This window comes from Salmo salar, chromosome 13 (assembly GCF_965601325.2).
Source record: "Salmo salar chromosome 13, fSalSal1, whole genome shotgun sequence".
Lineage (NCBI taxonomy): Eukaryota > Metazoa > Chordata > Actinopteri > Salmoniformes > Salmonidae > Salmo > Salmo salar.
In genome coordinates, this window is record NC_138303.1 from 85737358 (window position 1) to 85758467 (window position 21110).

General features: G+C 41.7%; 1 protein-coding gene across 6 annotated transcripts; it reads right to left on the bottom strand.

The window, feature by feature from the left end:
• Window positions 1-189: 189 nt before the first annotated feature.
• On the bottom strand, window positions 190-21099 carry acsl4 (Long-chain-fatty-acid--CoA ligase 4). 6 transcript variants are annotated; one of them, XM_014137447.3, is made up of 15 exons: window positions 20999-21099; window positions 14501-15054; window positions 14056-14233; window positions 13784-13893; window positions 9288-9426; window positions 8856-9006; window positions 8411-8534; window positions 8223-8294; window positions 6846-6985; window positions 5973-6145; window positions 3964-4038; window positions 3401-3589; window positions 3052-3166; window positions 2722-2879; window positions 190-2555 (listed from the first exon to the last, which is right to left on the bottom strand). In XM_014137447.3, exons 2-15 carry the CDS (start codon window positions 14849-14851, stop codon window positions 2398-2400), a joined length of 2133 nt encoding a protein of 710 aa, XP_013992922.1. In that variant the 5' UTR covers window positions 14852-15054; window positions 20999-21099; the 3' UTR covers window positions 190-2397.
• Window positions 21100-21110: the final 11 nt, after the last annotated feature.

The window sequence follows — 21110 nt, forward strand, 5'->3', positions numbered from 1 at the left end:
TGGTTGAAATTCTGTCATTCTCCTTGCTTGAAAGATTTGCAAAGCTTGCCCCAACGATAGTTAGAATGCATCTTTCTTGACAGCGCTGTGAAAGAATGGGGTAGATTTAAACTAGTGAACCTAGTTATAAATCATTGAACAATACTTTATATTGATATTTATGACTGACAATTATTCAAGTAATAAACATTTTACAGTGGGCAGAAAGCTTTAATGTTCATATAAAAAGAATATGTACTTTCAAATGACATAACCAGAAGGTACACACTGCCCATCCCTATCACACATTGTTTCATACACATATTAACAGATTTGAATAAATAATACAAATTAACAAAACATCACATCAATATAAATGGAGAGAGAATAAGGCTGCATTTCCACAGGCAGCCCAATTCTGAACTTGTTTTAACTAATTGGTATTTTGATTAATCTGATCAGCTCTGAAAAATCTCTGATGTGAAAAGATCTGATGTGATTGGTCAAAAGACCAATTTGTGGAAAAAATATCAGAATTGGGCTGCCATTGTAAACACAACCTAAGTGCTTCACAATTAACATAATAAGATTAAAGGTTGGTCTCAAAATAAATACTACCGCAGTCGCATTCTTGGTGGATGTAACCCTGAGTATAAAAATAATAAAACCTTGACAAAAAAAATGTTTTGACCTTTCTCACTCCTATTGGAACATAGCCGTGATAGGACTCAATGGATTAGAGTGGTATCATGGCTAATTTGAACAGTGTATGTTTCACCCCGCTGTGTTGGCCATTGAGGATATTTGCAAAATCGTTAAATTGTATTATATGTTATGAATGCAATGCATCCTGGAATGTTATTTTTGGCATTGATTTGCACATTTCACTTGTCACGACCCCATCAATTCTCTTCTACTGCAAAATATATGCCACGTTAAACAGCTTCTGAATGATAAAGCAAACTTGCTGATACACAGCATTTTCATTAAGGTTCCACACAAAGTTTCAAGAAGCACAATTGTGACCTTTAAACAGTTCAATAGTACAAATTCATCCAAAAAAATGTAAAATGGTTCAACGTTTAACTTGACCTTAAATATACATACAAAATATTTTAAATAAAACGTTTTTTTTACACATGCAAGTCAATTGGATTTTCAACATCATATAATGAAAATATTGCATTGAATTATATTGAGTATTTCATATCTGGATAAACTTTGTATGTCAAATTACTTAAGAGCATACAGGCTATTAAGTTGGCATATCCATAGGTCAGAAATGTAGAACTATTACAGTACATTATAAAGATGACTTGAAACATTATCTACGTCTATAAATATTGTACAGTATACAACAGAGTTGTAGGAAGAGATCAGCATGAAAAAAGAAGGCTAAAGGACTATCTTCATTTTTGCTCAAATAAAATTGATAATCCATGCTGTAACATAGCAAGTATGACATTAACCATACCAATTACCTACTATCTGAAAAATCTAAAACATAACGTGACATACTTGGGTTGGGTTGTGTCACTATAACAATGTCATGAGCAGGTTCAAAACATGAAAACATAAATGACACAAGCACAGGTGACAGAAATGGCCGAAGTTACACTCAGGTTTGATCTATGTGCAATAGCCTAAAGGATTGTGGGGTCTCGGCAGTAATGTGATCCTATGTACAGAACAAGCAAACAATTTATACAGCAGCACTGTGGGTGCTTGCTCACGAGGGGGCAGCAAAAATGTTTTTATCAATTATGTTGACCTTTTTCAAAAGGAGGCCAGATGGGACAGAGAAGAGAGGACTCAGGAGTTGAGCAAATCTCATTGAGAAAAGGACATTATGACTCCTACCTCAATTAGACACAAAAATAGTAGTATTTACGGACATGTCATAATAAATCCCAAAGGCAAATTACAATATGCAAATACAAGACTTGCATTCGAATGGCGTTTTACACAACGCTGTGCGATCTCCAACACAAATAGCTGTAACTAACCAGCTGATCCCTCTGTGCTGAACTTTATGGACTAACATTCATAATGTGACAAAAGAGACGACGTGGAAAGACAATTCTACAGTTCACAGACATAATGCTTTGAAGCAGGGTGTCAAACTCATTCCATAGAGGGCAAAGTGTCTGCAGGTTTTTGATTTTTCCATTCAATTAAGACAGACAACCAGGTGAGGTGAGTTCCTTACTAATTAGTGACCTTATTTCATCAATCAAGTACAAGGGACGAGTGAAATCCCGCAGACACTCAGCCTGCCGTGGAATGAGTTTCACACGTGCGTTGAAGCATATGCACACGCACGCAAGCAAGCATACACACACATTCAGACACGCACCCACTCATTTCACTGGTGAAAGTGGTCAGGAAACCGTTCTTAGGTTAGATCAGATAGTGGCTTTACTTCCCTCCGTACATTCTCTCGATATCAGTCTGGAAGTGGTTCTTCAGCTCCTTCCTTTTCAGTTTGAATGCGTCTGTCACCAGGCCAGTCTCAGGGGTCCAGGGCTCTGGGCTCAGACGCACTTTCACTGGGATCTCAAAACGCTGCAGTTTGACTGATGGGGAAAAAACACAATGGTTAATATAAAAGGGATAAGCATGGCCTGAACAAAGCCCTCTATTGTCACACACTAAAATGATGTGTCTTATAATTCTAGGTTATTATCCGTCTGGTTAATCAAGTTAACAGGATATGTGTCATAGAGTAAGTGTCAGCCTTACTTGAGGTAGCCACCTCTTTGATGGCCTTCAAGACCTCTTTCTCCATGGCCGGGTGGTTACAGATCTCCTCCCAGGCGACACTGATGCCGTTCTTATTGGCCAGAATTGTCAGCTGCTTCTGGTTCGGTACCACAAAGCTTATCACATAGTTCTGGTCACTAAAAGCAAGAGAACATTTTTAAAATGATACAGACTTGACCTGTGCACATTAAATATGTTTTCAGGGTGATACATGTAGAATAACCGCAAATGCATGTGGTGTCAATTTAATAGAGTTCTGTCCTATGTAAAGAAGTGTATGGTATATAGTAAAGCAGACAGAAGAGATACCTGTTTGCATATGCACAAATGTTTTCAATAAGGGGGCAGTTTTTCAGAGCAGACTCCACTTTCCCCAAGGACACGTATTCTCCAGCCTGCAGTTTGACCAGGTCCTTCTTACGGTCTACATGGATCAAACAGAGCAGAGAGGGTCAGTGAGAACACTAAAGTATGTCAGCATAGCGTTGTCTACATCTTCTCCTGAGAGGTTATGGCAGGTAGCACTGTTTACATCCATTTCAATTGTTTATGACAGTATTGCCTCATGGTCATAAAGTGTTGAAGAGGCAGCTGTTGTGCAATGATCAGTGCACATTGGTGTTATTATTCAGGCGTTCTCTAACTCTCAGCCACTCACCCACTATCTGCAGACAGCCATCAGGGTGGATCTCCCCCACGTCCCCAGTACAGAACCACCTCTGGCCCTGCTCATCTACCCAGAAGTCATTGTTCAGGTGCTCACTCTTATAGTAACCCATGGTAACATTGGGCCCACCAATCATGATCTCTCCACGGGGGTGGGGCTGGTCCTGGCTGGTGTAGCCGCCTTGGGAACAAAGTTGGAATATAAGAGTGAGGCATGATGGGAGAGAATAGCTGTATAGAGTATTGTTTGGACCAGAAAAAAACTAACCACATGGAAGCTAAATCGGGCCCATGAGAGCCACATGAAAATACAGTAACAACATGCAAAGGGGGCAAATCGGGCAGCTACTAAACGAGGATGTCCAAGCCATCTGTGATACACATACTATAGGTGTGTCATAATCAACATGTATTTGTCACGTGCACAGGATACATGGTGTAACTGATACAGTGAAATGCTTACTTGCAAGCTCTCCTCAACAGCGCAGTACACTTTATCAAAAATTTTCACAAATAAGTGTGTGTATGTGTGTGTCCATAGGTTTTATTACTTACCCTCAACCCAGTCTCGTAGTTTGACCTCACAGCAGATGAGGGGGGCTCCTACTCTCCCAGTGCTGTAGTCTGCCACTGGAGAGGAAACACACAATCACAAATAAATAAAATAGTCCCATGTAGAGTTTAATACCTGATGCCAGTAGTAGGCTGCAACCCGGCCTACTAAAAACCAGTCTGGGAATATTCAAGGTTTTCTTATTAAAGAATAGGCGTCAGTGCTTACGCTCATGCACTTCTAAGGCATTGAGCAAGATACACACGTTAGTGATGTGCGGGTTGACTCAAATATACAATTGTGTAATTCATAGGAATAGGCTACATTAAGTTTTTTCTTTGGTTATTTTTATCTGGCTTTAGACAAGGGTACAAAAAAGCCTACGCTTTAGGGTCTAACATTAGCCTACGCACGCCAATCACCAAATGCTTCAGGTAAGACGAGCAGAAAAAATGTACGTCGATCAATGGAGGCAAAAAGGACAATGTCAGAGTTGAATTAAAAACATTAAGGGAGGGCCAGAACTGTGGTGAAGTGGTAGAAGAGGTTGATAATAGCAGCTATGTTGTGTGATGATTGTGAAGCGCTATACAAATTAGACAGTCACAAGATGGGAACTGTAGTGTTCAGATGGGTTAAATGGAATAGTAACTGAAATCTCGACACTGACTGTAGGCGAAGTCTATAACCTCACACATAGCCTAACATAATGCAGCGCATTTTCTATATTTACAGGTTTGGGTCGGGAGCGGGCCACAGATTTTCACTTTATCACATGCGGTTGCGAATGTGTTATTAGCAACTGCGGGCGGGTGAACAAACAGCTGACTCACGCATCACTAACACACCTTTACAAAAAACAGTGTGGTGGTAGAATCACAATTATAACACTGTCATATTTAGTTCATTCACTGCTTTGAGCTATGAGGAAAATCAAATGTTTGCAAACATTGATTTGTTATAAAAGAATGTTATTTGTTTTTAAACTAAGAACTTGTACATTGTCCTCTGCCTTGCAAGAGTGTTAAACGAAACTGAGAACCCTGTCCCGAGGTCCTCTTAAATAATATGGGCTTATAAAATCGTCCCCAGTGTAACGCCCTGGCCATAGAGAGGGTTTTTTGTTCTCTATTTTTGGTTAGGCCAGGGTGTAACATGGATGGGCGTTCTATGTTCTGTTTTCTATGTTGGTGTATTACTTTGTTTCGGCCGTGTATGGCTCTCAATCAGGAACAGCTGTAGATCGTTGTTGCTGATTGAGAGTCATACATAGGCAGCCTGTGTTTCCTTTGGGGTTTGTGGGTGAATGTTTTCTGTTTAGTTTTACAACCTAACAGAACTGTTGCTGGTCGTTTTTGGTTTATTTTGTAAGTGTTCATTTAGTCCATTAAAGTCTTTCAAGATGTACACATCCTCCGCTGCACCTTGGTCTCATTTTGACGACGGCCGTTACACCCAGTGGTTATTTGGCATCATTCGGCCAACTATTTCACACTCATATACTGCTGCATAGCGTCGCACAAGCATATCCATCCACATTTACAATGCACTGAAAAGTGACTGATACCTGCGTGACCTATACAGCAAAGCCGATTGACGCAAAACAGTTATATTTAGTATAGCTGTCATTCCTTTGTCATCCACGATCCCAGTACCACAGAACGTTTCACAGATTGGGGCTTGAACAAAGACATCTATCGCTGAGAGCATGTGTGTTTAAAGACATGAAACCCTCAGGGCACCTTAATATATGAAAAAGCCTGAGCAGTAGCATTTTCTCAAAGACCTTGTCTTGGCTAAAGCCCAAATTTACCATGGTTTAATTTCCCCAAAAAAACACAATGGTGAAAATTCTCAAATGACAGCGCTCCCACCATTCCCCTACACACTACTACTACTCTGCTAGTGAAGGAACCAAGGGTGCACTTGGTAATGATACCACTTCCAGGGTGAATGTCATTAGCAAAGGACCCCAGCAGTTGTAGTCGTGGCTGTGCCTGCCCTGACTCACCCTCTGTGATGGTACCTGCTCCGCAGGTCTCTGTGAGGCCGTAACCCTGTCCCACAGGGCAGCAGAAGCAGATGTTCATGAAGCGCTGGGTGGCGGAGGACAAGGGCGCCCCTCCTGACAGCATCATCCTGATGTTCCCTCCCAGCTGAGCCTTCACCTTCTTAAACAGCAGCCTGACAGAGCAGAGGAGAGAAATGTACGTATTACTACTTACTAGCTTATCAAGATACCCATTGGTCCATGCTTACTGATACAGTTTCACTGTCCGATCCCTGATAAGCAGCTTGCAATGCAGGTTGTTGCATGTTATGATGACGTATACAGATTCTGAGCCTGTCATTGGTCTCTGCCATCTCAGAACTAGGGCACATTAGACTTGCATTGGAAGTGACACACTTGTAGCCTATTTAATAGAATCCAATAGAGTAAAATTGGCATCAAAAACTAAAAAAAGTTGAGAGGGTGACCAGAGGCCAATGGCTCAGACATGCTGATACCAAGAAATGGGGAAAGGAAACTTTTCTTGTCTGGCAGACAAGAAAATATTGTTGCCACCAAGGGGGAACCAAAACCAGTCAAAATACAAGCGTACATTTAAAATATATAGATTCCATAGGACAAATCTATACAGCTTTGAAAAACCCATGTAGTTTGATAAGGCCTAGCTATATGTCTTACTTCCAACTACTGTAATGGCATGTTGGAAATGTTTATGTTTTTATGTACTGACAATGTTTATGTCTTTATGCACTGACCTTGTATCAGGGATTTTATCTCTATAGAGATCGCCATGTGCATGTAACAGGATTGTGTACATCAGCTGGGAACATGCTGGTATGTGTATGTGTGTGTCCTCACATACAGTATACTCACAAGTTGCAGAGAGGGGCATCGTAGCCCATTTTGATCTGTTCCAGTTTGTAGTTGTAGCCCAGTTTAAACAGTGTCCTCTGCACATAGCTCATCTCCTGCACCTTGTTCATCACATTCTTGTAGATGCGGTCCATTATTTCCTGACAGATAAGATACAATAAACAGAAAAGATAAACATCACGCATCAGTTGTGACGGTTTTTCTTTTTACCTTATCCATATGTCTGCTTTCACTTTCTCTACAGAGGAAATCAAAGCTGCAGGATAGTTAAAGAACCTCAAAGAATCAACATCAACTGTTCGAAGATGTCCTCTAAACCTGACCTCTAAAGATCTGTAAAGAAGCCAGCCTTATAGTACGGATGTGGGTTTGAAATAATGGCACTATTCAAATAGTACCTTACATTTTTGTCGGATATGCGGATATTTGAAATACAGCCGTTGAGGTTATATGGGGTGGTGTGTGTAGCGAGCAGACAGAGAGAGAGAGACGCCAAGGCAGCTCGGCTACAGTCAAGACTAGCTAACGTTTATTTGTAGCAGCCACAATGTTATTTATCATCCCATATAACAAAACAGTCTGTCTTGACTGGAGTAGCCTAGCACAACAAAAGGTGTGTATCAATTTAAACTTTGTTTTTTGAAAATGAATTCTTGCCGATATGAAATAAGGTCCTTATGCTTCCAAAACTGTACCTCAAGCGATGCATGTTAATGTTCAGACCGAGCGTCAGGGCTCTTAACAAAACTCCCCCGTACAGAAGACGCCTTCGTCCAATGACTCTTATGTGTAATGTAATGGAGCAGAGTCATGATCAAGGGCTGGGAGAAGCTAGCTAAGCTAATGGAGTCCACATGCTGCACAACCCCATTCAGATAAAACAGCCTACCTGTTGCTTGCTCATTGTAGCCTACACCTTTTCATTTCACTAACTTGTAATTCAGTAATTTATTCCATCTTGCATTGCATTAGTGAACTTTCACTACACGTGCTACACATTGAACCTCTTTGCTGCTTTGATTGGCCAACAAGCTACGTGAAGGCAATTGATGGGCTACAGGTCTTTATGGGGTGCACATCATAATAACTACATTGAAAGGTTTGCTTTATTAAATGAATAACTTGCAATGACATGGTCTATCCTTGTATGTAACAAAGTCACACGGACATTTACATTTAATTTAGAAAAACGCTTTTCAGTGTTAGAGTCAGGTTAAAATTGGCCTATAATTTTTCGGGAGCAAAACATTATACTCACACAAGTACTAGAATACTACGTCCGTTCAGATATTCGAATAACCATGCACATCCCTATTTTATAAAACACTAACAAATCAGTGATAAGCAAAAACATTAAGGAAGGATGTTCTTTCTTACCGGTACAGCTGCCATCAGAGTAGGCCTCAACACAGAGCAGTCTCCCTTACTGCCTTTCTTGATTTTTGTTGACTGCAAAAGATAAGCAATAAAATTAACATTAGATTGTTGTCCACTTTGCAATAAAATAAAACAAATCCATAAGAAAATATATATATCTCTTTATATCAAACTGCTGAGTCTATTACCTGGTCAGAGAGTGTTTGTGGGGAAGAGTAGCCAATCCTGCAGCCATACGTCATACATGAGATCTCAGCAGTCATCTCCAGCACATGAGCTAGAGGCAGGTAGCCAATGTAGGTATCCTTCGGCCTGCACATGGGCACAAACACATCACACTACTGTAAGCAATATGAAGATGAGAGAACATCTTCAATGTCTGTAACCATGCACAACGGTATACAAAAATAAGGAAGTGGTTATGCACTTTGACAATACTGTCTAATTATCAAGTTAAGGAGGAAGATCGCATGGGTAAATAAGTTTAGGCACGGTTAGCATGAGTACATTACACTGTTTGTCTGCTGTCTTTAAAACATTGTGCCAAATTCCCATGTCAGATGCAGAGACCTGACCAGCCTAGGTAAATGGTGGTTAGATACTAGAAGCCCTGTGGTAGAGTGCTCTGCTCACCCCAGGCCTGGGATCCTCTCACACTGGCCCGTCATGCCAGCAATAAGATTGCTGTGGATGATCATGACTCCTTTGGGTTGTCCTGTGGAGCCGCTGGTGTACATGACCACAGCCAGGTCTGTGGGCTGGGGCCGCTGCACAGCTATACTCACTGCCAGGAGCACACGTCACTTAATAATGCTTAGAAAATAAATGGTACAGTTCAAGACAGTACAAACATTATTTACTACATTGTGGGACTAAACTAAACTGCCAGCATATGTGCATATTATACTTCACTAGCTGCTTAGACATTTTATCATCTCTACAATGCCATCTGAGCCATATGTAAACTCAAGTTTCAGCGCAAACACTGTTTGACATAACAGGGTGACCCAACAGTGTGGCCTGTGTGTTTTGTACATGCATAGTTTTGTTGATGTTTCCACGTACAGTTGTCAGGTTTGGCTCCCAGCTCTTGTACTGCCTGCATGCTGTGGATCTGAATGCCCTCTGGGTAACCCGTCCTTCTGATGCTCTTGTTGTCCACATAGATAACGTGCTTCAGATTATGCATTTCTGGCAAAATACTCTGTCAAATACACAGGAAGACACATCATTGTCTAGACATGAGTAATCTCAGCTCTCGTGTCCTAAATGCCTTTAGGGTTCATTCAAGTTTCAATGACATCAGTGTTTGTTTTTCAAATTAAATCAAACTTTATTTGTCACATGCGCTGAATACAACAAGTGTAGACTGCACTGTAGGTTAAGGGCTTGTAAGTAAGCATTTCACGGTAAGTGAAATGCTTACTTACAAGCCCTTAATCAACAGTGCGGTTCAAGAAGAGTTAATCAAATATTTACCAAATAAACAAAAGTAAAAAAATTAAAAAATAACAATAACGAGGCAATCAACAGGGGGTACTGGTACCGAGTCAATGTGCAGGGTTACAGGTCAGTCGAGGTAATTTGTACATGTAGGTAGGGGTAAAGTCACTATGCATAGAATTGAATGTATTTAAAAAAAAAAAAAAGTAACCTTTATTTAACTAGGCAAGTCAGTTAAGAACAATTGTTATTTACAATGACGGCCTACACCGGCCAAACCCGGACGACGCTGGGCCAATTGTGCACCGCTCTATGGGACTCCCAATCACTGCCGGTTGTGATACAGTCTGGATTCGAACCAGGGTGTCTGTAGTGATGCCTCTAGCACTGAGATGCAGTGCCTTAGACCGCTGCGCCGACACGGAGCCCAAATAATAAACAGCGAGTAGCAGCAGTGTACAAAATAAACGGAGGGGGGTGTCAGTGTAAATAGTCTGGTGGCCATTGATTAATTGTTCAGCAGTCTTATGGCCTGGGGGTAGAAGCTGTTAAGGAGCCTTTTGGTCCTAGACTTGGCGTTCCGGTACCGCTTGCCGTGCGGGAGCAGAGAAAACAGCCTATGACTTGGGTGACTGGAGTCTGACAATTTTCTGGGCTTTCCTCTGACACCGCCTATTATATAGGTCCTGGATGGCAGGAAGCTTGGCCCCAGTGATGTACTGGGCCATACGCACTACCCTCTGTAGTGACCTACGGTCAGATGCCGAGCAGTTGCCATACCAGGCGGAAATACAACCGGTCAGGATGCTCTCAACGGTGCAGCAGTAGAACCTTTTGAGAATCTGGGGACCCATGCCAAATCTTTTCAGTCTCCTGAGGGGCAAAAGGTTTTGTCGTGCCCTCTTCACGACTGTCTTGGTGTGTTTGGACCATGATAGTTCATTGGTGATGTGGAGACCAAGGAACTTGAAACTCTCGACTCGCTCCACTACAGCCCCGTCGATGTTAATGATGGCCTGTTCGGCCCGCCTTTTCCTGTAGTCCACGATCAGCTCCTTTGTCTTGCTCACATTGAGGGAAAGGTTGTTGTCTCTGACCACCTCCCTATAGGCTGTCTCATCGTTGTCTGTGATCAAGCCTACCACTATTGTGTTGTCAGCAAACTTAATGATGGCGTTGGAGTCGTGTTTGGCCACGCAATCGTGGGTGAACAGGGAGTACAGGAGGGGACTAAGTACACACTCCAGTGTTGAGGATCAGTGTGGCAGACGTGTTGTTGCCTACCCTTACCACCTGGGGGCAGCCCGTCAGGAAGTCCAGGATCCAGTTGCAGAGGGAGGTGTTTAGTCCCAGGATCCTTAGCTTAGTGATGAGCTTTGTGGGCACTATGATGTTGAACACTGAGCTGTAGTCAATGAACAGCATTCTGCTGCCCTCCAGGACACCTACACCACCCGATGTCACAAGAAGGCCAAAAAGATCATCAAGGACAACAACCACCCGAGCCACTGCCTGTTCACCCCGCTATCATCCAGAATGCAAGTTCAGTACAGGTGCATCAAAGCAGGGACCGAGACACTGAAAAACAGCTTCTATCTCAAGGCCATCAGACTGTTAAACAGCCGTCACTAACATTGAGTGGCTGTTGCCAACATACTGACTCAAATCTCTAGCCACTTTAATAATTAAAAATTGAATGTAATAAATGTATCACTAGTCACTATAAACAATGCCACTTTATATAATGTTTACATACCCATCTCATATGTATATACTGTACTCTATACAATCTACTGCATCTTGCCTATGCCGTTCGGCCACCGCTCCTCCATATATTTATATGTACATATTCTTATTCATTCCTTTACACTTGTGTATAAGGTAGTTGTTGTGAAATTGTTAGATTACTTATTAGATATTACTGCATGGTCGGAACTAGAAGCACAAGCATTTCGCTACACTCGCATTTACATCTGCTAACCATGTGTATGTGACCAATAAAATTTGATTTGATTTGACATAGGTGTTCCTTTTGTCCAGGTGGGAAAGGACAGTGTGGAGTGCGATTGAGATTGCGTCATCTGTGGAAGTGTTGGGGTGGTATGCAAATTGGAGTGGCTCTAGGGTATCCGGGAGGATGCTGTTGATGTGAGCCATGACCAGCCTTTTAAAGCACTTCATGGCTACCGACGTGAGTGCTTCGGGGCGGTAATCATTTAGGCAAGTTACCTTCGCTTCCTTGGGCACAGGGACTATGATGATCTGCTTGAAACATATAGGTATTACAGACTCAGTCAGGGAGAGCGAAAATGTCAGTGAAGACGTGCCAGTTGGTCCGCGCATGCTTTGAGTACACGTCCTGTTTAAAGGTCTTGCTCACATCGGCTACCGAGAGCGTTATCACACAGTCGTCCAGAACAGCTGGTGCTCTCGTGCATGCTTCAGTGTTGCTTGCCTCGAAGCGAGCATAAAAAGGCATTTAGCTTGTCTGGTAGGCTCGCGTCACTGGGCAGCTCGCTTCTGGGTTTCAATTCGTCGTCCGTAATAGTTTTCAAGCCCTGCCACATCCGACGAGCGTCAGAGCAGGTGTAGTAGGATTCAATCTTAATCCTGTATTGACACTTTGCTTGTTTGATGGTTTGTCTGTGGGCATAGGTGGATTTCTTATAAGTGTCCGGATTAGTGTCCCGCTCCTTTAGCTTGATGCGGATGTTGCCTGTAATCCATGGCTTCTGGTTGAGATATGTACGTACGGTCACTGTTGGGACGAGGTCATCGATGCACTTCTTGATGAAGCCGGTGACTGAGGTGGTATACTCCTCAATGCCATTGGATGAATCCCGGAACATATTCCAGTCTGTGCTAGCAAAACAGTCCTGTAGCGTAGCATCCGTGTCATCTGACCACTTCCGTATTGAGCAAGTCACTGGTACTTCCTGCTTTCATTTTTGCTTTTAAGCAGGAATCGGGAGGATAGAATTATGGTCAGATTTGCCAAATGGAGGGCAGGGGAGAGCTTTGTATGCATCTCTGTGTGTGGAGTAAAGGTGGTCTAGAGTTTTTTTTCCTCTGGGTTTCACATGTGACATGCTGGTAGAAATGAGGTAAAACGGATTTAAGTTTTCCTGCATTAAAGTCCCCGGCCACTAGGAGCGCCACTTCTGAATGAGCATTGTCTTGTTTGCTTATGGCCTTATAGAGTTGGTTGAGTGCGGTCTTAGTGCCAGCATTGGTTTATGGTGGTAAATAGACGGCTACGAATAATATAGATGACAACTCTCTTGGCAGATAGTGTGGTCTACAGCTTATCATAAGGTACTCTACCTCAGGCGAGCAATACCTCTAGATTTCTTTTATATTAGACATCGCGCACCAGCTGTTATTAACAGATAGACACACACCCCCACCCTTCGTCTTACCAGATGTAGCTTCTCTGTTCTGCCGGTGCATGGAAAATCCCGCCAGCTCTATTTTATCCATGTCGGTGAAACATAAGATATTACAGCTAATGTCCGTTTGGTAGGATAATCTTGATCGTAGGTCATCGATTTTATTTTCCAATTATTGCATGTTGGCCAATAGAACGGATGGCAGTGGAGGTTTACTCGCTCGCCTACGAATTCTCAGAAGGCAACCTGACCTCCGCCCCCCTTTCTCCATATTTTCTTCACGCAAATGACAGGGATTTGGGCCTGTTCCCGGGAAAGCAGTATATCCTTCATGTCGGACTCGTTAAAGGAAAAAAGCTTCTTCCAGTTCAAGCTGAGTAATCGCTGTTCTGATGTCCAGAAGTTATTTTCAGTCATAAGAGATGGTAGCAGCAACATTTTGTAAAAAACAAGTTACAAACAACGCAAAAAAAAAAAAAAAATAGCACAGTTGGTTAGGAGCACGTAAAACATCAGCCATCTTCTCCGGCGCCATCTTCAGCAATGACACACCTCAGTTCACACACAAACACCCCATGGCTAATTTTAAATTCCTCCTTGATCTACGGAGGTGATTGCACACATCCTGTCTAAAAAGATAGCTCTCTTTCCCACAGATAGAGGAGCTGAGAACAGCAGTGTGTAGTTAGGCTAGAATCTGAACCATGCATTTCCCCTAATGACTCCTACCTTGAGTTTAGTCTCCAGTAGCTCTGTGCTGGTGATCAGGTGAGTGGCCCCACACTCATTCAGGCCATAGGCCACTGCCTCCTCCCCCAGGGTGGCATACAGAGTGACCACTGCAACACAACCAAACATGTTGTTCACATGCACACACACAATACAATGTTTTCACAAATATTGCTGTCCTAAAAAGAAATATCTTTATAATAAAAACTAGTGGAACTTTATGTGCCAGTGTTGGATTCTCAAACAGGGACGTGTGTTGGGTCAATGCCTACATGGAAAGTTGCGTCTGAAGCAGGCCTGTGCAGTGATCATCCACTCTGCCCGTGTCTCACAGAAGATGGCGATGGTACTCTTGGGCTGCTGGCCCAGTGCTGCCAGTCCACTACCTAGATGACTGATGATCTGGTCCACCTCGTCATAGGACAGCCACCTGTACTCCCCCAGGATCAGCTGCAGCAGAGGACAGAGCACAGGAACAGGACTTTAGGGTTGGTTTTACTAAGGGCCTTCAATTCACAGGGGTAAATATCCCACTGGAGAGTCAAGTCATATATTTATCACATTTGATTTAATAACTCCACAAGAAGGGATTTAATCTAGGATTGTTAGATGAAGTTACACGAACTTGCTTCAGGTTGCATAACTTTTCTAACTTATTTGGCAGAACCTTGACTGCAATAATTGGTTCCTGGTGAGATGTGTGTGTGATCACTCTACCTTCTTAAAGATCTTGCCGCTGGGTTGCGTCTCGTTCTCCTCATTTAGGACCTCCCTGGTGCCCAGGCAGTCTGCCTTGCCGAAGCGCTGCACTGCATGCTCAAACAGCTTGTCTAGAGAGTCCTTTCCCTCAAAGTCCTCCCGGGCCAGGTTGTCAAAGTTCTCTACACAACGATAGGGGCCCTCTGCTTTGCCTGTGGTGGACTTGGCTTTCTCTCTCTTTGCCATGGTTTTCTTCTTCCCAGCATCAGTGAGGAAATACCATGGGATAAACGTGATGAGCGTGTACAGCCACATCAACAGGTACACAGGCGAGAACACTATGTAATGCATGTCTACTTTGAACCTCATGGTTGAAGGTGAGGCAGAAGTGGAGAGAAAAAGAGACTTGAGGGAGAAGCGTCTGCTTCAGGGAGAGTTCAGACAGCTCAGCTCTCAGGTCATGGAAAGGTTGCCAAAGCAGGTGGCGGTAATTACAGATTGGACAGGTAGCAGCACATGCACCCAGACGATTCAATGGAAAGGCTTGACACAAGAGGTCTGTGATGCTAGCTCTATAGCAGGGTGATTGGTCCAGAATTGTTGAGCACACGGGAAGAAGAAAATACATGGAGAAAGAGAAGTAGGTTAGTCATATTGTAATCTCTTGTGGACAGATTCTGCGCGTAAACCGAAGAATCTGTCGCGGCGGGATGGAATGCGTAGGATAACGAGCAACAGTAGTTCCAGTGTTCGGGTTTTCTTCACTGACTATTTGGACGTATCAGGATTGGGAGAAGCTGAATAAACACAGGTGAACTACTCATTTCTAACACGTATAGACCCAGAACTTAACCAAGAGTAGTCATATTGAAACAATAGCTAGGAGCTACCAGTAGCAACAAGCATGCACTGTGAATAATTCAACATCTAATTTATAGACTAGCCAAAAGTAATGACTTTATTCATTTTCAAAAAGGCTTATTTTGTGTATTTCATGTCAAAGCATACATTGCAACACACCAAACCTAGGTGTTTTATTATTGGGGGGGGGGACGTCAAAGAAGAAGCAGCTAAGGTATTTAACACATACCTTACCGCCGGTAAATATTGCTGCACAAAATAGTTCAGTTTCACTGGAGCACTGCACTGACCACTGCAGCTGTACACAAACATCTAGGCCCATGTCTGGTCAACATCACTTCAGTTCAGATTTGACAACCTTTTATCTTATCTATAATTGATGCTTGCAGTGTGCAATCATTTCCCAGAACTGGAAGAATGTTAGGTCTGTGTTTAAAAAATCTGAAAGAGTACCTGTATGTATTTATGCCAATTGATGGTGCCTTGGTTAAGACAGAAACATTTATAAGGTAGAATAATCCGAATGAGCAACACAAGTTGTTAATAAATAACTCAGTAGGTCTACCCTAGGAAAATACCCATTGAGAATGTTGTAAATGAAGAGACTGAAATACAAAGACTGCAGAGCAGAGTTTAGCAGAGTGGTTATGAAGCCAAAGAGGTGAGGTTAGATTAGGTTAGATGACAGAAACAGCATACATGAAATCTTACTTAACCTTTTACAAGTAAAACATTTAAAAACATTTAAGTAGTCATTTACTGTCTTATTTTGTTACTTGGCTTTTACTTTCTTACTATTGCCACATTTCTGGTGCCACTTGGCAACCCTTTCGACATACGTCTACAGTCTAACCTGGATCACGGTCATATGCATATGTGCATGACCCAGTCTTGTCCCATGAAAAAGGCAAACCCAAATGACTTCACTGAATACTATTCAGGAGTCATGACATCACTGAAAACAACTTCCTTGTGCAAACCAGAGACATTTCCATGTAAGCCAAAGAACACATTTCTTTGCGCAAGATTCTCCATGGTGGCAACTGGCAAGAGGGCAATTCCACGGTAACAGAGTGATGCAGACTAACATACATTTTAAAGTGAAAAAAAACTATAAAAAACCAATGATTACAAAGTTAAACAAACCATACAACTGTATACACAAGGACTCTATGCGCACATTTACTTGAAGAACAGTGCAGATGTGGTAGGTAGCCTAGTAGTTAGAGCGTTGGACTTGTAACCGAAAGGTTGCAAGATCGAATCCCCGAGCTGACAAGGTAAAAATCTATTGTTCTGCCCCTGAACAAGGCAGTTAACCCACTGTTCCTAAGCCGTCATTGAAAATAAGAATTTGTTCTTAACTGACTTGCCTAAAAAAATAAAAGATGCAAAGTTTGGTAACTAACACTAACCAGCACACTGGAATGGGTAAAAAGGGCACCAAAAGGTTAATCTGGACTTCATCCAAGCCTAAACAAAAATCCCATTCCACTATCCAGTAAACCATTTCAACCAAATCACTTATAATACAATGTAGCCTAATGGAGGGCAGCTTGACATCAGAGATAAGGGGAACATTTCAGGTCAAGTCAACTGTGCCCAACACATCAGACCTACATTCCATTAAAAATGTTATCTAATTGATCTTGGACTAGTAACGGTCGCCAGTTCAAATCCCTGAGCTGACATGGTACAAATCTGTCGTTCTGCCCCTGAACAAGGCAGTTAACCCACAGTTCCTAGGCCGTCATTGAAAATAAGAATTTGTTCTTAACTGACTTGTCTAGTTAAATAAAGGTTAAAAAAAAATCTTGCTGTGGATACTATAACTAGCAGCTGAGCATGTCTAGACAGGATCATAACTTGTAAAATGATAGAAAGGCCACGTCATGCTTGAATCATGATCTGCTACGTTATCCTGATGGTGAACGCTTGTGTGACTTGACATCCCTCCAGACAGTAATGCTTTAGCACACAGGATGCTGCCTGTGAGTGGCTTATACTGCTCATGTGTCACTGATCTGGCCTAATCCCATTTACTACATAGGCACACGAGGCCCAGGCATCACAACCCCAAAAGGAATCAGCCAGGACAAATTCCTCCGTCAATCAGTATATCTTCTTCAGTGGGAAGAAAATATCTACATTCTAAATATATTATATTTCTACATTTGATATGATGCCCCACCCCCAAAAACAACATCTTCCAACCGCTTTCGTTGCTCTTAATTGAAATGATATCCGTTATCAGGTATATCAGCTCTAAACAGAATCATCATTTTCAGAGAGCCTAAAACATTAGTCAGAGGAAAGACCGTTTACCCCTGAAAAGTGGGGTAATTCAGAGATGGTCTGAATGGCTTTGGAAAATTAACACATGCACACACTTCTGAAAAACACTATACCAGTGATGAGCAGATCGAAACAGTGCAAACCTTTCGGTAGAATGAACAAGAGAGGAAATTGGTTACCTTACCTACTGTTCTGAGGTACGCTAACAAAACACACTTCCTCTTTCCTTGAACAAAAAGCCTGGTCCAGATAATGTTTATTCTTCACTCCCCGTCTCAGGTTTTTCGTTAACTCAGCTGCACTCACAAAGAGCTAACATACATTCTCCTGCTTCCACCCACAACTGCTCTCATCCAATAGGAGAGTGTATTGGACAGGAAGTGATACGGTTCCTCTCTACAGTATTCATCTCAACGTACTCAGGGCTGACTGTGACTAACCCTTTTTGCATTATATTTCCAGAGACCACATCTATTAAAACTGTTACGCAAACACAGCTGGTTGCTCATAGTGAAACACATTTCATAGACTGACACAACATTGTTCACAGATTCAGTTTAATCTATTCCAAGAAATGAAGAGACAGACATGTTTATCCAAGCCCCATGATTATTTTTCTTGATGTGCTCTAACACTTTCAAATCAGCAACAGTGAATTCCTTTCAGCTGTTTCAAGAAAAACATGTCCACTGCCTCATCATCAGACAGGATACTACTCCCCACGTAGAAGCATGTCATAGCATGAGGTCAATGACCTTTAACACACTGAAGAATACTGTGTGATGCATGAAACGTGGGAACAAGACTAATGGCAAGGTTGTATTGTTAGATAGAACATCCAATGCTACTGCTGTGTCTATAAAACAGATGGCAGAAAAAGAACAACACAAACCTGCAACACAAGCTTTGTACTGTACCTCAAGCCTACACTGTACATCAAACTCCTCATCTGTACAAATTGTAACACAAGAACCGTATCAATACAAAACAGGGTGATGACTGACTTGAAGTGTGTTCACCAGACCTTGGCATTAGTTTTCTATCCTGTTATTAGGACTGGTATTGAACATTCTTGGTAAATATATATATTTTTAAATGTATAACCCATATATAATACGACCCATACATGCATAACCCATATATAATATAAACCATACATGTACAACCCATATATAATATAATACGCACATGTATAACCCATATATAAGTAAGGGATAAACTCTGACATTACCTTGAAAATAATGGACAACACGCCACTTTGCGGAGTACATTTTTCCAAGGTAATGTTTATTTTTTTAATTTAACTAGTCAAGTCAGTTAAGAACAAATTCTTATTTACAATGACAGCTTAGGAACAGTGGGTTAACTGCCTTGTTCAGGGGCAGAACAACAGATTTTTACCTTGTCAGCTCGGGGATTCGATCTAGCAACCTTTTGGTTACTGGCCCAATGCTCTAACCACTAGGCTGCCTGCCACCCCATGTACAGGATGTACAGAACGGAGGTGTTTATCCCGCTTATACCACAGTTGCCAAAGAAAATAAAACAAAAGCAAACATTTACCAAAAGTGTTCGTTGATATTTTCATTTTTCGAAGCAAATTCATACTTTCTCATATTTTTGGTTGCTAGAGACAGTCATTCGTTCGATTAGTTCGATATTTATGGACGTGACTGCAGTCGTTCGTTCTTTATGTGTCATGGCAACGTGCTTATGCCTTGCGAGCTAGCTAGCCAACGTTTACAACTGACCCAATAACTTTTCTAACTGTCCCATTATCTGGTTTTAGAAACTGGGTGGTTCGAGCCCTGAATGCTGATTGGCTGACAGCCGTGGTATATCAGACCGTATACCACAGGGATGACAAAAACATGTATTTTTACTGTTCTAATTACATTGGTAACCCGTTTATAATAGCAATAAGGCACCTTAGGGGTTTGTGGTATTCACCAATATGCTCCACGTTGCGTCGTGCCTAAGAACAGCCCTTAGCTGTGGTTTATTGGCCATATACCACACCCCCTCAGGCCTTTTTGCTTAATTATACCATGGCATTGTTGAACACTCATTTCTGATTGGCTTGAAGGGCATTCTAGAGCATGCATTATTTCCCTATAACCCACAGTATATTTGCATGGTAGAATTCAATGGCTATAGTTCTTACATGTTCTATGTTGAGCTGCTTCTGAAACAAAAGTCGAATTGAAAACATTGGCATTGTTGAATTTGATTTTCATAATAGCAAGCTAGGACCGATGGTTTGGTTAGCTAAAACTAGCAAGTCTGTTTGTTTGGTTACCAAGGCGACTACTGTCACTATCTAGTAAACTTGCTAGCTACTTCAGTGGATGTTGAACACATTTCTACCAGCAAATTAACCCATCTCTAGCGGTAAATGTGTTCAATTATAGCAATAGTATAAAAGTGGTAATCAACTCAGGGCTCTATGCTTTCTCTGGAAAAAAATGCTAATCCCTGGCATGTTAGTTCCACTCTGCTAGCGTGATATGGAACACATATTCTACGTCGTTCATTCTTTTCCAGAGAACGCACAGCCCCTCGATTATCCCTTCCTTAATGTCTAGTCTAGAATGCCATTCTAGCCAATCAGAAACGAGTATTCACCAACGCTTTTGTATAAACCTGTAATATAACCCACATAGCTATCAAATCGTTTGCTCAAACATTCATTCGTTTTTAAGAATTAGGCAATGTTACATGCCTTTTAGTTTACGGACATCAAATGAATAAATCAAATAAAGGTCCAGTGAGTGAGGCCATGTCCTTGTCTGACCAAAAGTAACCTCTGCACCTGTCAACTCCGTTTACATAGCTTCAAGAAAAAACATAATAGTCGTGCTATTTATCCCAACAAATGTAAGACTGTTCACATATCTAAAAAGAATCCGGCATATCAAAATTAAGACTTTTTTGTAGCTAGCTTCGTGGTATCATTATGAAAATTAGGGACAACGAGGAATAGAATTTGGTGACTGGCGTTCCGCAAATGTTCTGTAATGTGATGTTTGAAAACAGAGACCCACCGTGGAATACACCCATTATGCACTTTAAGTATTTGATATTAATAGGTGCTGATGGTTATTAAAATTAAAAATGACTTGTAGCCTGGCTTGTAGCCTGTCCAGATAGCGCGAAAATAATAAACAAAGACAGAAATGAAGTTGCCATTGCTAACGTTAGCTCTTTCTTACTACTTCAGTACACTGGATATTAAGAATATTCTATATTGACACATTTTTGTAAATAAGATAACTATGATGATAACATATATTATCTGACAGCTTACTTAGCCATTTCCCTAGCTAGCTTATATGCTAGCTATAGTCAATCTAATCTTACCTCAAAAACCGAGAAGTGAGAGGAACATTCCCAGAAGGATGAATGACCGAAAGTAACCTCCAACAGAGAGGCGACAACCCGGAAACTTTACGTCATATGAGTCCATCTCTCA

Coding starts and splice junctions, on each gene's coding strand:
- acsl4 (XM_014137447.3), bottom strand. CDS start 14,851: ATGAGGTTCAAAGTAGACATGCATTACATAGTGTTCTCGCCTGTGTAC. Junction 13,894..14,055: donor CTTCAGACGCAACTTTCCAT/GTAGGCATTGAC, acceptor GTTGTGTTGCAG/TGGTCACTCTGTATGCCACC. Junction 2,880..3,051: donor ATTTGTGCATATGCAAACAG/GTATCTCTTCTG, acceptor TCTTGCTTTTAG/TGACCAGAACTATGTGATAA.